Consider the following 18180-nt stretch of genomic DNA (forward strand, 5'->3'; position numbering starts at 1 on the left):
TGTTTCTGCTTGTACTCGAGGAGTGTAAATCAACGTTGTGGTGCGGGGTGTTGCAACAACATCCTGTCCCTACTGAGAATTATTTGTTTGGCGGAAAATGCGGTGGAGATTCGGAGCTTGATACATAACTCTCTCCTCACTTCCTGAGAGGTCTCGTGGCTCAGATATATAGATTGTTGATAATTCCGTACAGGCGATTTGATACCGTACGGGTGCTCATTGCTGTGACAGGATACGCAATAAGATGGCATTCGCCTAATGGATGATTCTTATCATCCTCAGTAATTGAAGACATAATGTAGCCTGATCATAATCCTCCTGGAGGTGTAAATGTCTCTGTTGCTGTGTTTCAGACAAAGAGCGATACTGTCCTCCTCTCTGCAACCTGCCCTTCCTGAAAAATGACAGGTATAAAGATTGAAGAGGTGCATATTGTGTATTTTCAAAAAGGTTTTGTATATGTTTGACCCCGTGTGACCTCCAAGATGCTGTGAGCCATAGAAAGCTCTGCAAATGTGATCATTCTCAAATGACTGTCACACCTGAGCAAGCAAAAGCGACCAAACAGGACCTCCACTTAGCCCAAAGTGTTTGTTTTTCCTCTCTTTCCTTGTTTGTATTGAGCCCAGGCGCTTTTCACCGTCAGCACCTCAGACACTGAAACTGAGAGGATTTAGAGGATGACAGCCACGCCGCCTCATCCATCACTATCCATCTCCGTGACAGTTGCGATAGCAGCTTCGGACTGAGGCGGAGAGGTGAGGATGTGACCTACTTCTCAGCACCTGTCAAGACCTTGAGAAAGAGAAGAATAGCGAGAGACAAATATCTTCAGTGCAAGGGAGTGTGTGATGGATGTTTGCAGTGGCTAAAAATAGAAACCCCTTCTTATTACAGCTGGATTACACAAGTACAAATTCCTCCCTTTCGTCCAAATCAAATTCTTTTATCGCACGTGGATTTATTCTTTGTGGTACCATTTTACCGGTGACATTCCTCAGAAAGTCTGTCGCACTTAAATATCCTCAACAAAGCAAGCTTGATTACGGGGATACGTAAGCTCGGTCACCCTGACACATACGTTCACACACTCCAACAATGCATCTAAAAGTTTGACAAATGAGTGACAACTGAATCACAATGGAAAACGGGAAATGTTCTGAGGGAGGCCAGAAACGAGCAAAAGAAAAGCGGTAACCCAACTCTACGCCCCCTCTTTCCTAGCCACTGATCCACCCTGATCCAAGCCAAGGGCGAGCTTGTGGCAGCTATTAATACAGTGTGTCGACAGGTCCAATCACAATCAAAGTCATTCCTTTCATGCTGTGTAAAGGACAATAGACAGGCGGCTGTCATGGGATGAGAGATGAGTAGTGGAGGAAGAGAGGTGGTTGAGATTTTAAAGTAAGATTAACCAAATGCTGGCAGTGTGCATGTGTCTGGTTAAACCTGCAGTAGGCCGAATGTTTTTGGCATCATTGGGCAAAAATTCCATAATAACCTTTCAGCATATTTTACTTCAAGTATTCTGAGACTTCTGCTCCTCCTCATGGCTCTGTTTTCAGGCTTTAAAAAATCTAGCCTGTGAAGGGAGACTTTGGCCAATCACAGGTCATTTCAGAGAGAGAACGTTCCTATTGGCTGTGCTCCGGCTGGTGGGCGGTGCTTGGTATTTCCTCAACTGATCTCAACATGGTCACAAACTTTCTAATTTTCAGCTAAACAGTACACTACAAAATGTTTCTGAAAACATTTGAGGCAAGAAATAGGCATTACAGTAACAGAATATTGGTTGATATTTGATCAGCGTTGCCTAGTTTGATCGTTTGATCGGAGTTGATTGACAGCCGCTCAGAAATGGCAGGACTCCAGCTCGGCTCTGATTGGTTGTTTTCCTCCGGTCTGTGAAATCTTGCAGATGCCATTAGGAACACAGGAGGACACTGGAGGACACAGAGGCACATGATTTTTTTCAGATTACCTGTCATGCACTACTGTCAGGATATAGTGTTTTATAAAAATAACTTTTTTTTAATCTTATTTGCTCCATTTCTACCCATTACAGCTTTAATTAAACTGTAACGCTGAATTGAACACCTCAAAAGGTTGTGCAACAGGCCTTTAATCTGCTCCACCTGTCAACAGCGGCAATAAATTTCATATGAAAGAGAAAGTGAGTGATTAAAAGCAGACATTAAGAGAGGGGAGAGAGAGATGAGAGTGCTTGGGGAATGGGGTGGAAAGAGGAGGAGGAGGAGGAGAAGAGGAAGAAGAGGAGGAGGAGAGGTGGTATTGTGTAAGATCTTGTATTTGTTTGTGTGTGTGTGCAGACTGAGAGATGGGCTAGGACAATACGTAGTTCCAGTGTAATTCATTCATCATTGTAGTGTGTGTGTGTGTGTGTGAGAGAGAGAGTAGTGGGTGTGTGTGAGTGTGTTTGTGTGTCAGACGGTATTCCTGCTCGTCTCGCTCCACCAGTTAAGTTAAATCAGAGGCAGCCAGTGGCACACCGCGGTGGTCTCTCTCTATCTCTCTGTCCGTCCCACTCTGAAAGCATCAACAGCCTCCTGGTTCAGCAGCACAGGTAAGAACTCACAATACCTCACTTTCTGGAAGATGTTATACCAACTTTTTTATATTTTAAGTCTGTAAACTCTTTAAATGTAACTTTTCTTTAACAGCATCTCTCATTGGATGAGCAGATTTTAACTCATTACGGCTGCTTTTAAGGCAAATTTTCCAACAAAAGAGGTTTCGGTGTCTGCAAAATATTTATCTCATATTGTTAAAAATGATATTACCTTGGGAACCCACTCACGTAGCAAATGCATAGAACAAAACTTCATATTAGATGCATTCACTGACTTGATCGGTGCCACCTGTTGTTGCTGTTTGTTCAAGTTGTTCATGTGAAAGTCCTGTGTGTGCAGAGCCTTTAATACTGTAGCTGTGCAGTGGTAGAGATGGGAAGAATTGAGATCTGAAAACTATACAAAGAGAAGGATGGAGTCTATATGGGGAAGTTTACATTATCTCATATCCCCTGAGAAAATTGGATCCACTTCCTGATAAACAGTGGCTCTGCGCTCCCTATAAATCCTCACTTTATTAAGGATTTAATCCCAAAATAGGCAGGAAAAAGAAACTTTGGCAAATGTGGAACAGCAGGGAAAGATAACTGAAGAAATTAAATTTTTCAGCCTTGTCAGTGAGAGACGAGTCTAACTGTTGAAGAAGAAATAGAGTGACACTGGAGAATTAACATGAGGAAAATAAGTTGTGAAGGCTGCTCAACATCACGCTCTTAAACCAAGAGCATTGTATGGGTTTCACTTTTATAGGTGCTTACTTTTCCCCCTAATGTTTCTCCTGTTGGAGACAAACGCTACTCTCGAGAGCCAGTAAATGTGTTATTTAATATAATCTACAGTGAGATAATCTTCAAACAAACTATCTCAATGATTGAAAATAGGTAGGAGAGAAAAAAGGATTTATAATCTGTGATGTTATTGTATTTGAAAGCGGCGGTAGCATATTTCATACAAATACAGCAAAAGGAAATGATGGGAAGCTTTGCAGGCTGAAGTTTGTGCTGTTTAATTGTGCAAGTCATGTGAAAGTGCAGTTTTGTAAACAGAAAAATGCAGACGTGGTTTCTGAAGCCAATATTTCCATTAGCTGGTCTCTGGCGGGCAGAAGTCAGGTCCCCATTTAGTTCATGGACACTGTCACTCTCACTCACTCACACACACACACACACACACATGCTTAATCAAAACCTGCTGTTCTTTCTCTTTCTGAACATGTATGTGTAAAATGCACATGTTTTAAATGGAGAAGTGTGTTGGTTTGGCGCAGTTTTTTTTAAAATAGCAATCAAACACCATACTTAACATTTAAACATGCACAAGGCAGTATATTTTTGGCATCATTGGGCAAGAATTCCATAATAACCTTTCAGCATATTGTAATTCAAGTGATGTGAGAGAAAACTAGACTTCTGCACCTCATCATGGCTCTGTTTACAGGCTTTAAAAACATCTAGCCCGTGATGGGAAACTTTGGCCAATCACAGGTCATTTCAGAGAGAGAACGTTCCTATTGGCGGAGGCAGCTGTCAATCACTCGCAAACTCGGGTCAGTCAAACTAGGCACTGCTGATCAAATATGAATTAATATTCTGTTACTGTAATGTCTATTTCTCTCCTCAGATGTTTTCAGAAACATCTTGTAGTGTACTGTTTAGCTGTAAAATGAGAAAGTTTGCTCCGGCTAGTGGGCGGTGCTTGGTATTTCCTCATATTGATTCATATTTGATCAGCGCTGCCTAGTTTGACCGTTTGATTGGAGTTTGCGAGTGATTGACAGCTGCTCAGAGACAGCAGGCTCCAGCTCGGCTCTGATTGGTTGTTTTCCTCTGGTCTGTGAAATCTTGCAGATGCAGTTAGTAGCACCGGGGGAAACCCGAGGACACAGAGGCACATGTTTTTTTCAGATTACCTGTCTCATGCACTACTGTCAGGATATAGTGACCATTTCATAAAAAATACTTTTTTTTGGCTCAAATTCTACCCACTGCTGCTTTAAGAGCTGCTTTAGTAGTTTGCTCTTGGTCAAGTTTCCTACTTCAAACACTCTTCAGCTGAAGTGTAAATTGAGATGGAGGAGGAAGTGAGCTCTAGGAGGCTACGGTTGAGGTGCACTACACATTTAGACACCCATATTATTTCTCTTCAAGGAGTAATAATGACAAATGAAGCTGTCGTGCCATTTCAAGAGTGCCATTTGTTGGTGTTAGGTAGCTGGGTATTAAATTCCTGTAACATGTTTGAAGATAGAGGATGCAAAGTGGGAAAGCGGCCTGTTGCAAAACGTTCTGTTGACCGACCAGGCCTGCAACGAACCCTAAACGAGAGGATGATCATGAGGTGGGTGGCTGAGCTGGTGTCTTCCCGGTAAGATGAACCTCACTTCATAATGGGCTGATATAAATCATTAACTCCATCAACCAGGCATTTTAGTGTCTCTCTCTATGGGCAGCCAGATGGTGGTGCTCATGTCGGAGCAGCCGGGTGCTCAGGCCAAGGGCAGCCTCAGATAGCTCCGTTGATGGGAACCAAACTCAGTCTAACTGGGCTGTGATTTTTAATTTTCCTAGGTTTAACTTTTTTAAGGAATTCCCATGATCCCAGCAGAAAGTGACTGCGCTTAAATACCCTGAATAGGATTACATTGCCATTCAGGAGTCGGCCTCTGCGGAGCAAAAATGCCCCCAAACTTCCTCCTAATCCCGATTTAAGCATTCATTGTAAGCAGCGTTTGTGTGTTTGCAAACAACCCATTGTCTCGTCCGAGAGGATGCAGCTTGTTCATGGACCTTGTGAAGTGGGTGTTTACCTTCCTGTCTGTGGTCACCCGGGGTTTATGGCTGTCATTCAGTAATGTGCCATCTCACTCCCGAGCTATTGCTCGCTGGACACGGCAGCACTAAATCACCTGCTTCCGACTCACCTTCTGTCCGTGCCACCTCACCTTTACGACGGGGCTCACTTACATATATAGGCAGCAATAACTTTCAGCCTTGTTTATATTCACTCGCCGCGCACGTCCCCTCTCCTTGAGCATCTCCCTTATGGAAAAATACTGGCAGCTAAAATGCCAGCCTTTCCAATAATGGTAAAAGGCATGCGGTGTTCATTTTCTCCCTTATTTCCATTTGTGGTCATCAGAAATCTTCAAGAGATTTTCTTTAACGGTTTTAAATCCCTAAACTGTGAAAGTGATATGTGTTTTGTCGTTCTCTCCTGTATAGTTTAGATTTACAGCCACCCACTGTTGTAATCATTATATAAAGAAAACACGTGTACAATAAATCCAAGCAATGACATCTGTGTTGGTGCTTTACCTACTGCACCGCAGAGATATTTCATTATTCTGTTGCCCTTGGCACCCACACATCTTCCACACTCAACAATCCCCACATCTGCAACCGATACGGTACGTTGCTTTAGTGCACGCAGGTTTTTTTTTTTTTTCAAAGACTTCATCCACTGAGTCCTGGCGGAAAATGAGGAGATCTTTGACTGGGAGATAAAATAGTTCTACTGTAAGGGCTCAGACGGCCTTAATGCCAACCAGAGGGCAACAGGAATGCAGAGAGGGAAGGTTTTTTTTAAAGTGTAGTAGCTGTAAGAGCAACTGCAAAAGGCAATTTTCCAATATGTTTTAGATGTACAATAATTTCCATCATGATATCACTGTACTGTGTCAGCTGTGAGATGGAAAGATCTTGAAGCTAGAATGCCATCTTGTGGCAAGACGCCTGCCTAGTTTAGTAAAACTGGCAATTGGAGGATTTAAATTTTTATTGTGGCGAGTATACAGTAGTCTATATAGTACAAAATAGTCACCTTCATATTTTAAAAAACAGCCCATAAAATGTTTTATACGCTATTTTTGCCCACTTTTGTGCTCCAAATTCAGAGTGTTTTCCCCTGGCATCTGTTTGGTTTTAATGCAACCACAAACATGTTGTCATTTTCATGTAATTAGTACCAGAACCTATCTTTGCAGCTAAAGTAATAGAATATATGAGGCTTATGCTAATATTATTGCATTAGCCCCACTAATGACACCCACTAAGCCATTCTATTAAACATAAAGACTCCCACAAAGGGGGGGAATTTGTTTTTTATTCCCATTTCACATTCTGCTGGTACAAATGAAGCAAAAAGTCGCCCCCAGGCAAATTTTCCGCAGCACGCAGGTTTGATTTTCTCACAGAGCAAAGTTTCCACAGAGCCGAATCCCTGCTGTCCTGTTTGTTTAGGTGTGTGCTGATTAGAAGTTCTCATGCTGGGTACAATGTATCTCCGCACACCGAGGGTTTGAAACGTGACATGTCTTTTACAGTGACTGGAAACTCAACCCTCTCTTTCCTCTCTCCCTCAGTACCTCAGTGTTTAATGGTGTTGTTATCCAAGCTCGCACTTTGCCATGCAGTCTTCATTAACACAGGTCGTAACACAAGGCATAAATGTTCTCCTTCCGGGTGCTGACAGTCCACCCAGATGGACGGGCCATTTGATAAACACTGCACTGTTTTACTGTTGCCATTCATTAGCCGAGAGACGATTTAGAGGAGAAGGCAGAATGCAGACTGTCTGAATAATGATGTTTCAAAGGGCATTTTTGGAATATTGAATAACATACAACATCTGTTTTTCATGGCTTCTTATTTTACAGAAATAACATAAAGCGTCAGGATGGCTTTAATGTGCAGGTCTTTAATGAGCTGGTGTAGGGTGAGCGCTTTCATTGGCGCTCGTGCGGATTAGCGTTTATGGGCCATGCCAGCGGTAATGATGGCTCTTCCCCTAGACTGCCTGTGACAATTTTTTTGTTGTGTTTCTTTTATAGGACTCGCTGAGGCCCTCGCCCAAGGCCTGTATCAGTCACCACAGACGCACCCTGCCGACAGGGCCCCCTGTTTAAAAGTCCCAGGATCTGGCACTAAAACGGGAAAATGCAGAATAAAACGGCAGGAGCGACAAAAGAGATAGATCTGCCATGCGGCATGTCTGGAACCCATGAATTCATCTTCACCCTGGTGCCCATCGTCTACGGCTGCATCTTTGTCATCGGCATGATCGGGAACAGCATGGTGGTGGCCGTCATCTACTGCTACATGAAGCTCAAGACGGTGGCCAACATATTTGTGCTCAATCTTGCTATTTCTGACCTCACCTTCCTCATCACTCTGCCCATGTGGGCCACCTTCACCGCCACAGGCTATCACTGGCCCTTTGGAGGATTCCTGTGCAAGGCCAGCGCGGGGCTGGCGATGTTCAACCTCTACACCAGCATCTTCTTCCTCACGGCGCTCAGCATCGACCGGTATCTCGCCATCGTCCACCCGATGCGATCACGCAGGTTACGCACTGTGATGTACGCACGTATCACCTGCGTAGTGATCTGGCTTTTTGCCTTTGTGCTGAGTTTGCCCACAGCGCTGATCAGGGATGTCCACAACATCACAAACTACACGGCTAACGTGTGTAGCATCCTGCATCCGAAAGATGAGATAGCCATGATGAAAGAGCTCCAGCTGGCCATGAGTCTGATAAAAAGCCTGCTGGGGTTCCTGGTGCCCTTCGTCATCATCATCACCTGCTACTGCCTCATCGGACGGGCGCTGGTGGGGGCGAGGCACATCCAGAAAAGCTCCCGTTCGCGGGACGACGAGGTGCTGCGCATGCTCGCAGCAGCTGTCCTGGCCTTCTTCCTGTGCTGGGTGCCCCATCAGGTGTTCCACTTGATGCAGATGCTCACCCAGCTGACAAAGGTGCAGAACTGTACCATCCTGGATATCATTGACACTGCCATGCCCTTCACCATCTGCATCGCCTACTTCAGCAGCTGCGTTAACCCCATTGTGTACGGGTTTGTCGGGCACAACTTTCGCAAGAACTTGCTGCTTCTGTTGCGCTGCTCGCCAAGTGGAGTCACAAGGCCTCACTCGAGCATCAGCTCCAAGATGAGCGCCCTCTCTTTACGTGCCACCGAGGCGCTGAGCCTCACAGCCAAAAGCAAATCCTCCTCTGACGTTAAGTGAAAAAAAAATAGAGAAAGAGGGTACAAGTTCAACCTCCCTGCTCTTTTTGGTGTGTGGTTAAGGGGCCGGGGATGGAGACATTCCATGCTTATAAAACCCCAACTGTATTACAAAGCACTGGACCATGCAGAATGGTTGAAATGTTGTAGTCATGTCTCTCTGTGAGTAAGATAAATCCACCTTGTACAATGCTTAACTGCAGAATAATTATTCATAAACCATCACATGTCACACAACAGTAATGCAGGCAAATGTTTCTCTCCAAGCATGTGAAATGAAAGTCAATGTCACTGACATTGGTGAAGTAGAAAAAGTTTTAAAGGTGCTGAATTCAAAATTCAGAGCATTACTATGGCAGCAAACAGCTATTTTCTATGTAAAGATATAGAGGAGTAATGTCTACCTGAGCAGAAAATGAAGACGCTCTACCTCTGTGCGTGTTGTAATCCGATCTTCTCTGTGCTTTGTTGACATAGCCGGGTGGCTTGCGCATGCTTTTAGTGCATGTTTGTGCATGTGAGTGTGCCCCACTGGCTAGCTCATGGCCCCCGCTCTGAACTGCTCTCATTTAGCGATTGCAGCTGATAACGGCATTGTCACGGAGGCATAGCACCCACCTTCCGGTTCCTCCTCAGGTAAATTATCTCGGGCACTTTAGCTGCGAGCCGCCCGGCTGCTAACTTACAAATCCTGCTTTAGCGAAGGCATGGACTGCCCTACTCTGCGTCTGATTGGCTAGGACTCACTGCCTTCGTTGGTTGGATTGGTTAAGCCTTAGACACACCAACCCGACATCAGAGAACTAGCGGCGATGAAGGCCGCCTGTTGCATTACCTCACGTCGCCTTTGTTTTGGCCGATAAGTTGCAATCAAAGAACACACCTTAAAGACTTCAGCCGACGCCCAACTAGCACGTACGTCCTGCGCCTGCGTGAGCAAAAACTAGGCCGACGGACGCTCACCGACGGACCCAAACTGTCCGACGGCCGACTGTTTGCTTGGTGTGTCAGGGCCTTTAGGTTTAGGCATGAGGAGTGAGATTAGTTAGGGTAAGGATAAGAATATCATGGTAAGCCAATCAGAGGCAGAGTAGGGCTAGTCAGAGGCCTTCGCTATAGTAGGATTTGTAATTTCGCCAACTGGCTCACTGAGCCATGTTGAGAGCCGTTGAGAGGCAATAGACATTATCCCAATCCCGTATTTAGCCCCTTTAAAAAACATCTGGTGAAGGTAAAGAAAATCCAGTAACCAAGTATATCAATGCTAGAAAAGACCAGATCGCTTATCCCATTATTTATATAAGAAATGCATATGCTGCAGGATTTTGTGCCTTAAGGATACAGTGCATTAATATATTGTCCAGTGATAACCGTTCTGTGTGCTCAGCAGGTCGTTCACGAGTTGGAACAGTGATCAAGCGCTCAGCAATGAAGCCAAAGCAAAAAAAAAAAAAATCATACGCCACCCATACATGGGTGCCGTGCAGCCAGCAGCTGGAACAATTGGAAAAGTGTAGCAAAAATGTGATGTATCAGTTAATAACATATGTGACTATGATAACTAGTGCCTGCATGTTATATGTGGTTAAGTGTTTGCATAATAAGAAATGTTGCCTAGTCTGGGAGTAACGTGCTGTATAAATAAGAGTGCTACACAGACACTCCAGGCAGGGGAATCATTGTCAATATCTCTGGTGGTTGTCTTTGTGATATTTAAACATGTTGATAGACTTTTTTTCCTACCATGTAAATGTACAGTTTGTGAATATATGAAAATATGAATAAAATTAGAAAAATCCACATTACTAAATTGATTTTTTTATTACCTCATAATAAAAAAGAGACATCCTGATTAGTCATTAGTTACCTAAGAGTAAGAGTTAGTTATCTGAGATTAACAAGAATCAAAATCAAGTGGCTCAAAATTGGCCTCAGCACCTATTAATCATTGACCGTGCATCATGTAGGCCCCCGTTCCTCCACGTAGCACCTAAAAATAACAGGTGGCTTTCTGGGAGGATGTGTGACATGATGCTGCATCGCAGATGGGGATTGGTGGACGGGCGGCAGGCCGGGTGTATAAATGGCGTCAAACGGTGAGTTCAGCCTCACTGACAACATGAGGGTCCTCCTGCTTCTCGGATTGGTGGCCGTTGCCCTGGCTGACATCACTCGCTTCGAGGGGTAAATCTCTAGTCTCTGTTAAAGCAAAAAAGAAATATACTTCTGTCAATTATGCGTAACACTATTGCTATAAAAATGTCTAAATTGCAGTGTTAATCATGACTTTTGACCTGCCTACAATATATTATAGGATGGTATTATCTTAACTAGAGGAGCAAGTGAGTACTGAATAGGCCTGAATTATGGTTCATGTAATCAGCCTGCCATCAATTGATAGTATTTCAATATGTGTGGCAGTTTGTTAGAGTTGTTAAAGCAAGAGATTGTCATGTTTATGATCTTTTTCAATATTTGTCCTGAGACAAAATGACAGACTTCTTTGCTCAAAGGTACTTCATCTGTATTGTACAAAGCAGTAACCCTTCAACTGCTTTACAGCCTCCCAAAAACCATTGAACCACTGCAGCTTTAAGCAGCTGCAATTCAATTTATACAAACTGTAGTGATTAGTTCAAAAAAGTGGAATTGAACATGTATAAAACAAACAGTTAATCATTTCATTCTTGTGAAGTTTGTGTTTTCTGCATGTTCAGGGTATTCTTTTACTGTGTTGTAAAGAAACTGCCCAGTAATGTGAACCACAAAACTGTGACTATCGTACAATATTTGTTATCTTTCTTTGTTTTTCACTAGAGAGAAAGTCTTCCGTCTGAAGCCTGTGCTTGATGAGCATGTGACCCTCATTAAGGAGCTGGCTAACAGCATCGAGGTACCTTACTGCTGTCTCTCACACACCTTATAACGCTATCTTTACTCACTACAGGGGTTTAAATGGTTTGGTAATGGTGGAAGAGGCTAAATTGTACTGACTTTTTTGTGTAAATTGCCCATTCAGATATGCAAATCATATCTAATTGCACCTTTTTTTGAATGCTTGGATCAAATACTGTCATATTTACATCACAATAAGAATGTCTTTCAGTTTATCACTTCAGCTGAAATTTCACATCTGAATATTTCAACATGCTCAAGTGTTTGACTTTGGCGCCATCTGCAGGTCGACTTCTGGAGCCCCGAGAGCTCTGAGATGGTGACCATCGACATTGATGTGGACATCCATGTGCCCGCCATGTACCTGGATATGGTGTACACCATCCTGCAGCAGAGTGACATCGAGCATGAGTAGGTCACGAGACAAAGATTTAAAATAAATCTAATTTCAACACAAGATTTTATTTTTTACTTGTGTTTTTTTTAATGAATCCCTCTTCAGGGTCCTTATTGAGGATCTGCAGTCTGCTGTTGATGGCCAGGCTGACAACAAGCCCTCTCCCAGAGCTCACAGCTACACTAAGTACAACAACTGGGACAAAGTAAGAGGAAAAATTATCATCAGTTGCAATCTCTCTACCAGGACCGGACTGTTATTTCCTGTTCTTATTTTTCCCCCTTTTTAATTTCAGGTCCAGTCCTGGATCAACTCCATTTCCTCCACCAATCCTAGTCTGATCAGCAAGCAGGTGATCGGAAACACCTACGAGGGACGCCCCATGACTGTCCTCAAGGTATTTCAAGACATATCTGCTATATCAGTCCCTCGTTTCGAAGTATAAGTATACCAACAAATGTTTTATGATTACAGATCGGTAAGAAGTCCAGCTCCACCAAGCCCGCTATCTTCCTGGACTGTGGTATCCACGCCAGAGAGTGGATCTCAACTGCTTTCTGCCAGTGGTTTGTCAAGGAGGTAAGGAAGACACACCTGGATGGGCATTGCAAGCATTTATACAAAGATGTCCACTCAAAACAGCACAACATTTTCCCCCTAATCTTCTTCAGGCTCTGTCCACCTACGGCAGTGATTCTCAGATGACCAGCCTGCTCAACCAGATGGATGTCTTCGTCCTGCCCGTCTTTAACATTGATGGCTACGACTACACCCACAAGAGCGTAAGTTCAAGCTAAAGTTTATATTCTAATAGAGACCATGTTGTCTTGTTTATCTTAAAGTTTTGTTGATTTGTTAAATGCATGCCTGACATGTTTATTTTGTCCACTTGGGGCCTTTAGAACAGGATGTGGAGGAAGACTCGCTCCAGGAGATCTGGATCCGGCTGCATTGGTGCCGATCCCAACAGGAACTTCAACGCTGGCTGGTGCAGTAAGTGCAACATATACTGTACATGGTTATATATTAAAGGGGTACTCCAGCAATTTTATATTGCACCTCCGTAAAGATGGAGGGTATACTGTATGTTTTTTTTAAATGGCTAAAACCTATGCAGCCAAGGCCGAGATATCTTGACTTTTAGTGCGTAGTATGAGCCACACACCCCAAAAACCTTAAATCCTACATTTCCCATAATGCATCTTGGTAGCATCTTTCATTAGAAACACCCACATCTTTCAAATCCACATTTTGTAGCGCTTGCAACTTAGACGTTTTGTTATAAGTTTGTGAATACAGAGGTCACCCTGATGACATCACTATGACATCATCAGGGTTATTTTCTCAAACTTCCTCCAGATCCACAAAAGACATTAAACAACTGCTTTCGTGGGCTGCATAGTACTCTGCAAGTAAATTGAACTCCATGTGTACAACCGCGCCTTTAAGCGTAGTCACGATGCATTTGAAGAGGTAAAATAAAATGATCTATCAGTGGTTTTCAACAATGTAATTTTCATTACAGCCACTGGAGCCTCCAGCAACCCCTGCAGCGACACCTTCTGCGGGTACAAACCAGAGTCTGAGATCGAGGTCAAGAACGTTGCCGACTTCATCCGCAGGAACAAGTCTGTCATCAAGGCCTACCTCACCATCCACTCCTACTCTCAGCTGCTGCTCTTCCCCTACTCCTACACCTTTGAGCTGGCCGCACACCACAGTGAGCTGGTAAGTCATCATATGGCGTAATGTACATACAGCTGAATAAGGACAGTTTCTATATTAACTAACATGCTTGGTCAGTCACAATGACTCTATAATTATTATTCATCACAGTGTCACATGCATTGCTATAGTGCTGCAGCCTTGTGTGTACAGCCTGCATTGGGAACGCAATAACAATAGATTAACTGCATGAGACATAGGTGTGTTACATTCTGTATCAATCTGGCTTTTTATATAAGGATCGTCATACAAGTATCAAAGGTAAATGTAGAGTCACTATACGGCTTATTTATATTAACAGCAGATTTGGATTTTTATGCATCCGTCCGTCCGACCAATTCTTATGAACATGATTCCTCAGGAATTGTATTTATTTATTTACCCGGAATCCCTTTTAGTTACTACCACAGTAGAAACTACCCATACAAAACCTGTACAAAAACAGTACATCACAAATGTGTAATTAAAATCCAAAGCAAAAAAGGGAACAAAAGAAAAACAAACATTAAACCAAACAAAACAAAACAAAAAAATATATAAAACTAGTAATGACAATAACAACAACAAAATGACCACAAGTCAAAAAGGGTCAACATTTTTTTTTTTTTTTAAATTAAACTACAAGAAGCAATAAATCAACAACAATAAAACTGCTAATGACAATAATAACAACACATGACAAGTAACCACACCTTAAAAACATTCGATACAGCTCAAAAACAACAGCGGCACCATTAAAAAACAGCATGTACAGTAGCCGAAATATAAATAAACCCCCCAAAAAATCCTCATAATGATCATACTGTATAGTCAGATATTATGTATCAAAACATATTTGGAGAGGGGCTGGTGTTCTGTGCCATCAAGTATTTCAGTAAACTCTTTTCAAAACCAGTTTTACTTGTTGGCACAAACGTCCGGATTAGATTTTGGTGGTCAAAGGTCACTTTGACCTCACAAAACATGTTTTTGGACATAACTCAAGAATTCATATGATTTGTATGATATCATTTTACACAAATGTCTAACAGGATGGAATGATGAAGTGATGACATTTTGAAAAGACATGGATGTAAACAACAACTTGTCTGGTTGCCGTAGGGATACAACCGTGAGGCTGTAATTCTCGTTTTAAAATGATATTACATCTACACAGTTTCAGTTTTATTTGTCATATGTAGGTTAACGCAGGGTCAACTGTACAATGAAATGTATAGGATGAGAGAACGCATCAGCTCAGCAATAAAAGATAAGATATAATAACATTAATAAGATGGAAAGACAATGATGCCATAAAGTGACAATAAGTTGTATGAAAAAAAAGTGACTACATAAATAGAATAGAAATATAGTGCTACATATATATGAAAATGAGGATTGTGTGTAAAAGCAAGTGACAGTGTCTTTAACAGTATGCAATACATAAAGTGGCTCAATGTAGCAGTAAACGGTGCAGACAGCAGGTATGTGTTATAAGTGCTGAGAAGCCTGATGGCCCGGTGGTAAAAGCTGGTAAAATACAGGAATTACACTCATTAGATGCAGACTATATAGCGTGAACAATGTCTTTATGATGGGGAGCATTTCCAGCAAGGTGTGCATCTCAACTTTCAAGACAAAGGATGTAATATGAATAGAAACTGACTATAATATCTCTAAAGGTGTTTCCAAAAGCTTAAACATGAATTCAGCCCAGTCCCATTATGACTCTTATCTAAAGGCCACACTTAGCTGCTGCAAATCATTTACTCCCCGCTCACTCATATGCCTCATTCTCATGGCTCTTTTACCTCTCACTGGGGTGTACAGTTAACACTCACACCCCGGCTCCAACTTTCACACTAACCGAGGCTCGTAATTTCAGCTCTCTTCTGACACTTTGCAGAAGAAAAGAACTCCGGGCATCTGTCATAACTCATCGATTCCTCCAGAAATATAATTTCCTGCTTGTGCATTTCTCTGGGGTTTTCATTTCCTGTTGGAACTCACTGAAGCTTTTAACTATTTTTCTGTAATATCAGTAAATATATTGTGTGTGAACAATGGATTGTGCATGCTGCAGGGCAAAAAAAACATATGTTTCCTATTACTGCAAGCTGGGTTTTAATAGTTGTTTGGTTCTTTATTGTATTGTTTCTTTATTAGACAGTTTTTCACTTTAAAACCAGACTATTTCACTTTCAAAATAATTAAAAACACAGTCTCACACTTACAAATCAAAAGTTGAATTCATAAGTTCATAAATTCATAACTTTAGAGAGATTATGTTGTCTAATGCTGTCTGAAGTGTGTAAATTCAGGAATAAAACAGGCTCAGATGTATCAAAGTATTCAGTAACATATGTGAATTAGGGCTGTCAAAGTTAACGCATTACGCAACTTGCAATTCTTAGGTTGTAGGGCTCAGTTTTAAAGCTAAAGCAAAGTGATACTGGTATCATATGAAACTACAAACTTAAGGAATCCACTGGTACCAACCATGTCATACCAGCTTGTCGGGAAGGAGGTTAAATAACACTCCACAATTACGCTACATTTTGGCGAGAAAAAACTGGCATGGCCTTTTTCTAAAGGGTCCCTTGACCTCTGACCTCCAGATATGTGAATGAAAATGGGTTTTATGGGTGCCCACGAGTCTCCCCTTTACAGACATGCCCACTTTATGATAATCACATGCAGTTTGGAGCAAGTCATAGTCAAGTCAGCACACTGATAGCTGCAGTTTACCATGTTATGATTTCAGCATATTTATTTATGTTAAATGCAGTACCTGTGAGGGTTTCTGGACAATATTTGTCATTGTTTTGTGTTGTGAAATGATTTCCAATAATAAATATATACATATGTTTGCATAAAGCAAGCATATTTGCCCACTCCCATGTTGATAAGAGTATTAAATACTTGACAAATCTCCCTTTAAGGTACATTTTGAACAGATAAAAAAATGTATGATTAATTCGCGATTAATAGCGATTTATCATGGACAATCATGTGATTAATTGCAATTAAATATTTGAATCGATTGACAGCCTTAATGTGAACATATCTGTACTTTGAGGTCAAAAAACGTCTGATTTGTCCTTTAACAAATCTGATTTTTGTTTCTTCTCTAGATGAAGGTTGCTGAGGGAGCCTCTGCTGCTCTGCGTAGTCTGTACGGTACTCGTTACACCAGTGGACCCGGTGCTGCAACCATTTGTAAGTACAGCGAATATTGCAGCTGCATTCGTCTCCATGGGGAAATTGGAGGAAGCTTGATATTCCATTTTCCACTTATGCATTTTGATGTGTTCCTGATGCACAAACCTCTTTTGAGAGATATGGCCTCTAATGGCAACAAAATAGAAAGCTATTTCTAGCAAACAAAGGATTTTTTTTTTGGCCCCTGAAAGCAGCATTTGTAGGAAAATGCATGCAGGCTGTCCCACTCTGAATAATCCCCCTCTCCTTATCTGCCCTCAGACCCCGCCGCTGGAGGCTCCGACGACTGGGCCTACGACCTGGGAGTGAAGTATTCCTACACCTTCGAGTTGCGTGACACTGGTCGTTACGGCTTCCTGCTGCCCGAGTCTCAGATCAAGCCCACATGCGAGGAGACCATGCTGGCCGTCAAGTACATCGCCGCCTACGTGCAGAAGAACCTCTATTAAAGAGCGGAACCGCCAGGACCCCTGCCAACTCAGCTCCTCTGTACCAGCCCCCAGCCCCTCCAACCTCTCAGCCATCTCCAGCATGTATCCATGGATACGGGCACCACCCGCCATGTTTCCTTGCTGTGCTTGACAGAATGTCAAGATGAGTGCAAACAATAAAATCAATGATCCATCCCCACATGCTGAATCATTTTTTTTTATATGTATATGATAATATAGTGTCTGATGGACTGAGGCTTTGTCATTTGTGTGAAAGTATACAACAAAACAGTGGAGGTATGGTGAGTAAAATAATGCTTACACTTCACAGTCCGTCACTAATAAGCCAGGAAACATGTGTGAACAGAAATTATAATAATAATTTGCTTTAAAAAAATCCTTCATGGCCCAAGAAAACACAGTGAGACAACTGAACTTTAACAATGCAAAAAAAACAGCACACAAGAAACAAAACCATCTACTAATGTACTCTTTCAGACCCCTTGAACCCTGGTGATCCTTCTTGCTCTGCTGGCACTGCTCCAGCGGTGGAGGTTGGGAAGGTGGGGGTATCAGTCTTAAAGGATTTTCGTCCAGCAGCACAGCACGTGACACCCACAGAGTGACTCCTTGGCAGCGTCTCCGCTCTGCCAAGCATTTGCCTGAGCGGAGAAAATAAAAGAGCCAAAGACCAGCGGGGAGTTTAACTGCACTGGCACACATTTCTGAAGCAGAAGGTAGAATTTCAGCTGCTTTTGTAACATTATGACAAATGCAAACACTTGCAAATTAAAGCATCAGTGTGTAACAATCAGGGGGATCTATTAGCAGAAATATAATATTCATAACTATGTTTTCATTAGTGTTCAGTATATTCACCTGAAACTAAGAATCATTGTGTTTTGGTTAGCTTAGAAT

The 18180-nt window shown here is 42.3% G+C and overlaps 2 protein-coding genes across 3 annotated transcripts; both read left to right on the forward strand.

Annotated features, from left to right (window-relative positions):
• The first annotated feature begins 2222 nt into the window (after positions 1–2222).
• agtr1b (angiotensin II receptor, type 1b) lies at positions 2223–8805 on the forward strand. The gene is made up of 2 exons (XM_074622557.1): positions 2223–2584; positions 7420–8805. Exon 2 carries the CDS (start codon positions 7526–7528, stop codon positions 8612–8614), a length of 1089 nt encoding a protein of 362 aa, XP_074478658.1. The 5' UTR covers positions 2223–2584; positions 7420–7525; the 3' UTR covers positions 8615–8805.
• Positions 8806–10658: 1853 nt separating this feature from the next.
• On the forward strand, positions 10659–17461 carry cpb1 (carboxypeptidase B1 (tissue)). 2 transcript variants are annotated; one of them, XM_074622555.1, is made up of 11 exons: positions 10659–10797; positions 11431–11506; positions 11795–11919; positions 12011–12110; positions 12201–12302; positions 12380–12484; positions 12577–12687; positions 12808–12898; positions 13431–13633; positions 16744–16828; positions 17093–17461. In XM_074622555.1, exons 1-11 carry the CDS (start codon positions 10697–10699, stop codon positions 17278–17280), a joined length of 1287 nt encoding a protein of 428 aa, XP_074478656.1. In that variant the 5' UTR covers positions 10659–10696; the 3' UTR covers positions 17281–17461. The 2 variants fall into 2 exon arrangements, with proteins under 2 accessions (XP_074478656.1, XP_074478657.1); XM_074622556.1 differs by having other exon boundaries at positions 10721–10797; positions 11795–11923.
• The last annotated feature ends 719 nt before the right edge of the window (positions 17462–18180 follow it).

The sequence above is a fragment of the Sebastes fasciatus genome, chromosome 21 (genome assembly GCF_043250625.1).
Source record: "Sebastes fasciatus isolate fSebFas1 chromosome 21, fSebFas1.pri, whole genome shotgun sequence".
Taxonomy (NCBI): domain Eukaryota; kingdom Metazoa; phylum Chordata; class Actinopteri; order Perciformes; family Sebastidae; genus Sebastes; species Sebastes fasciatus.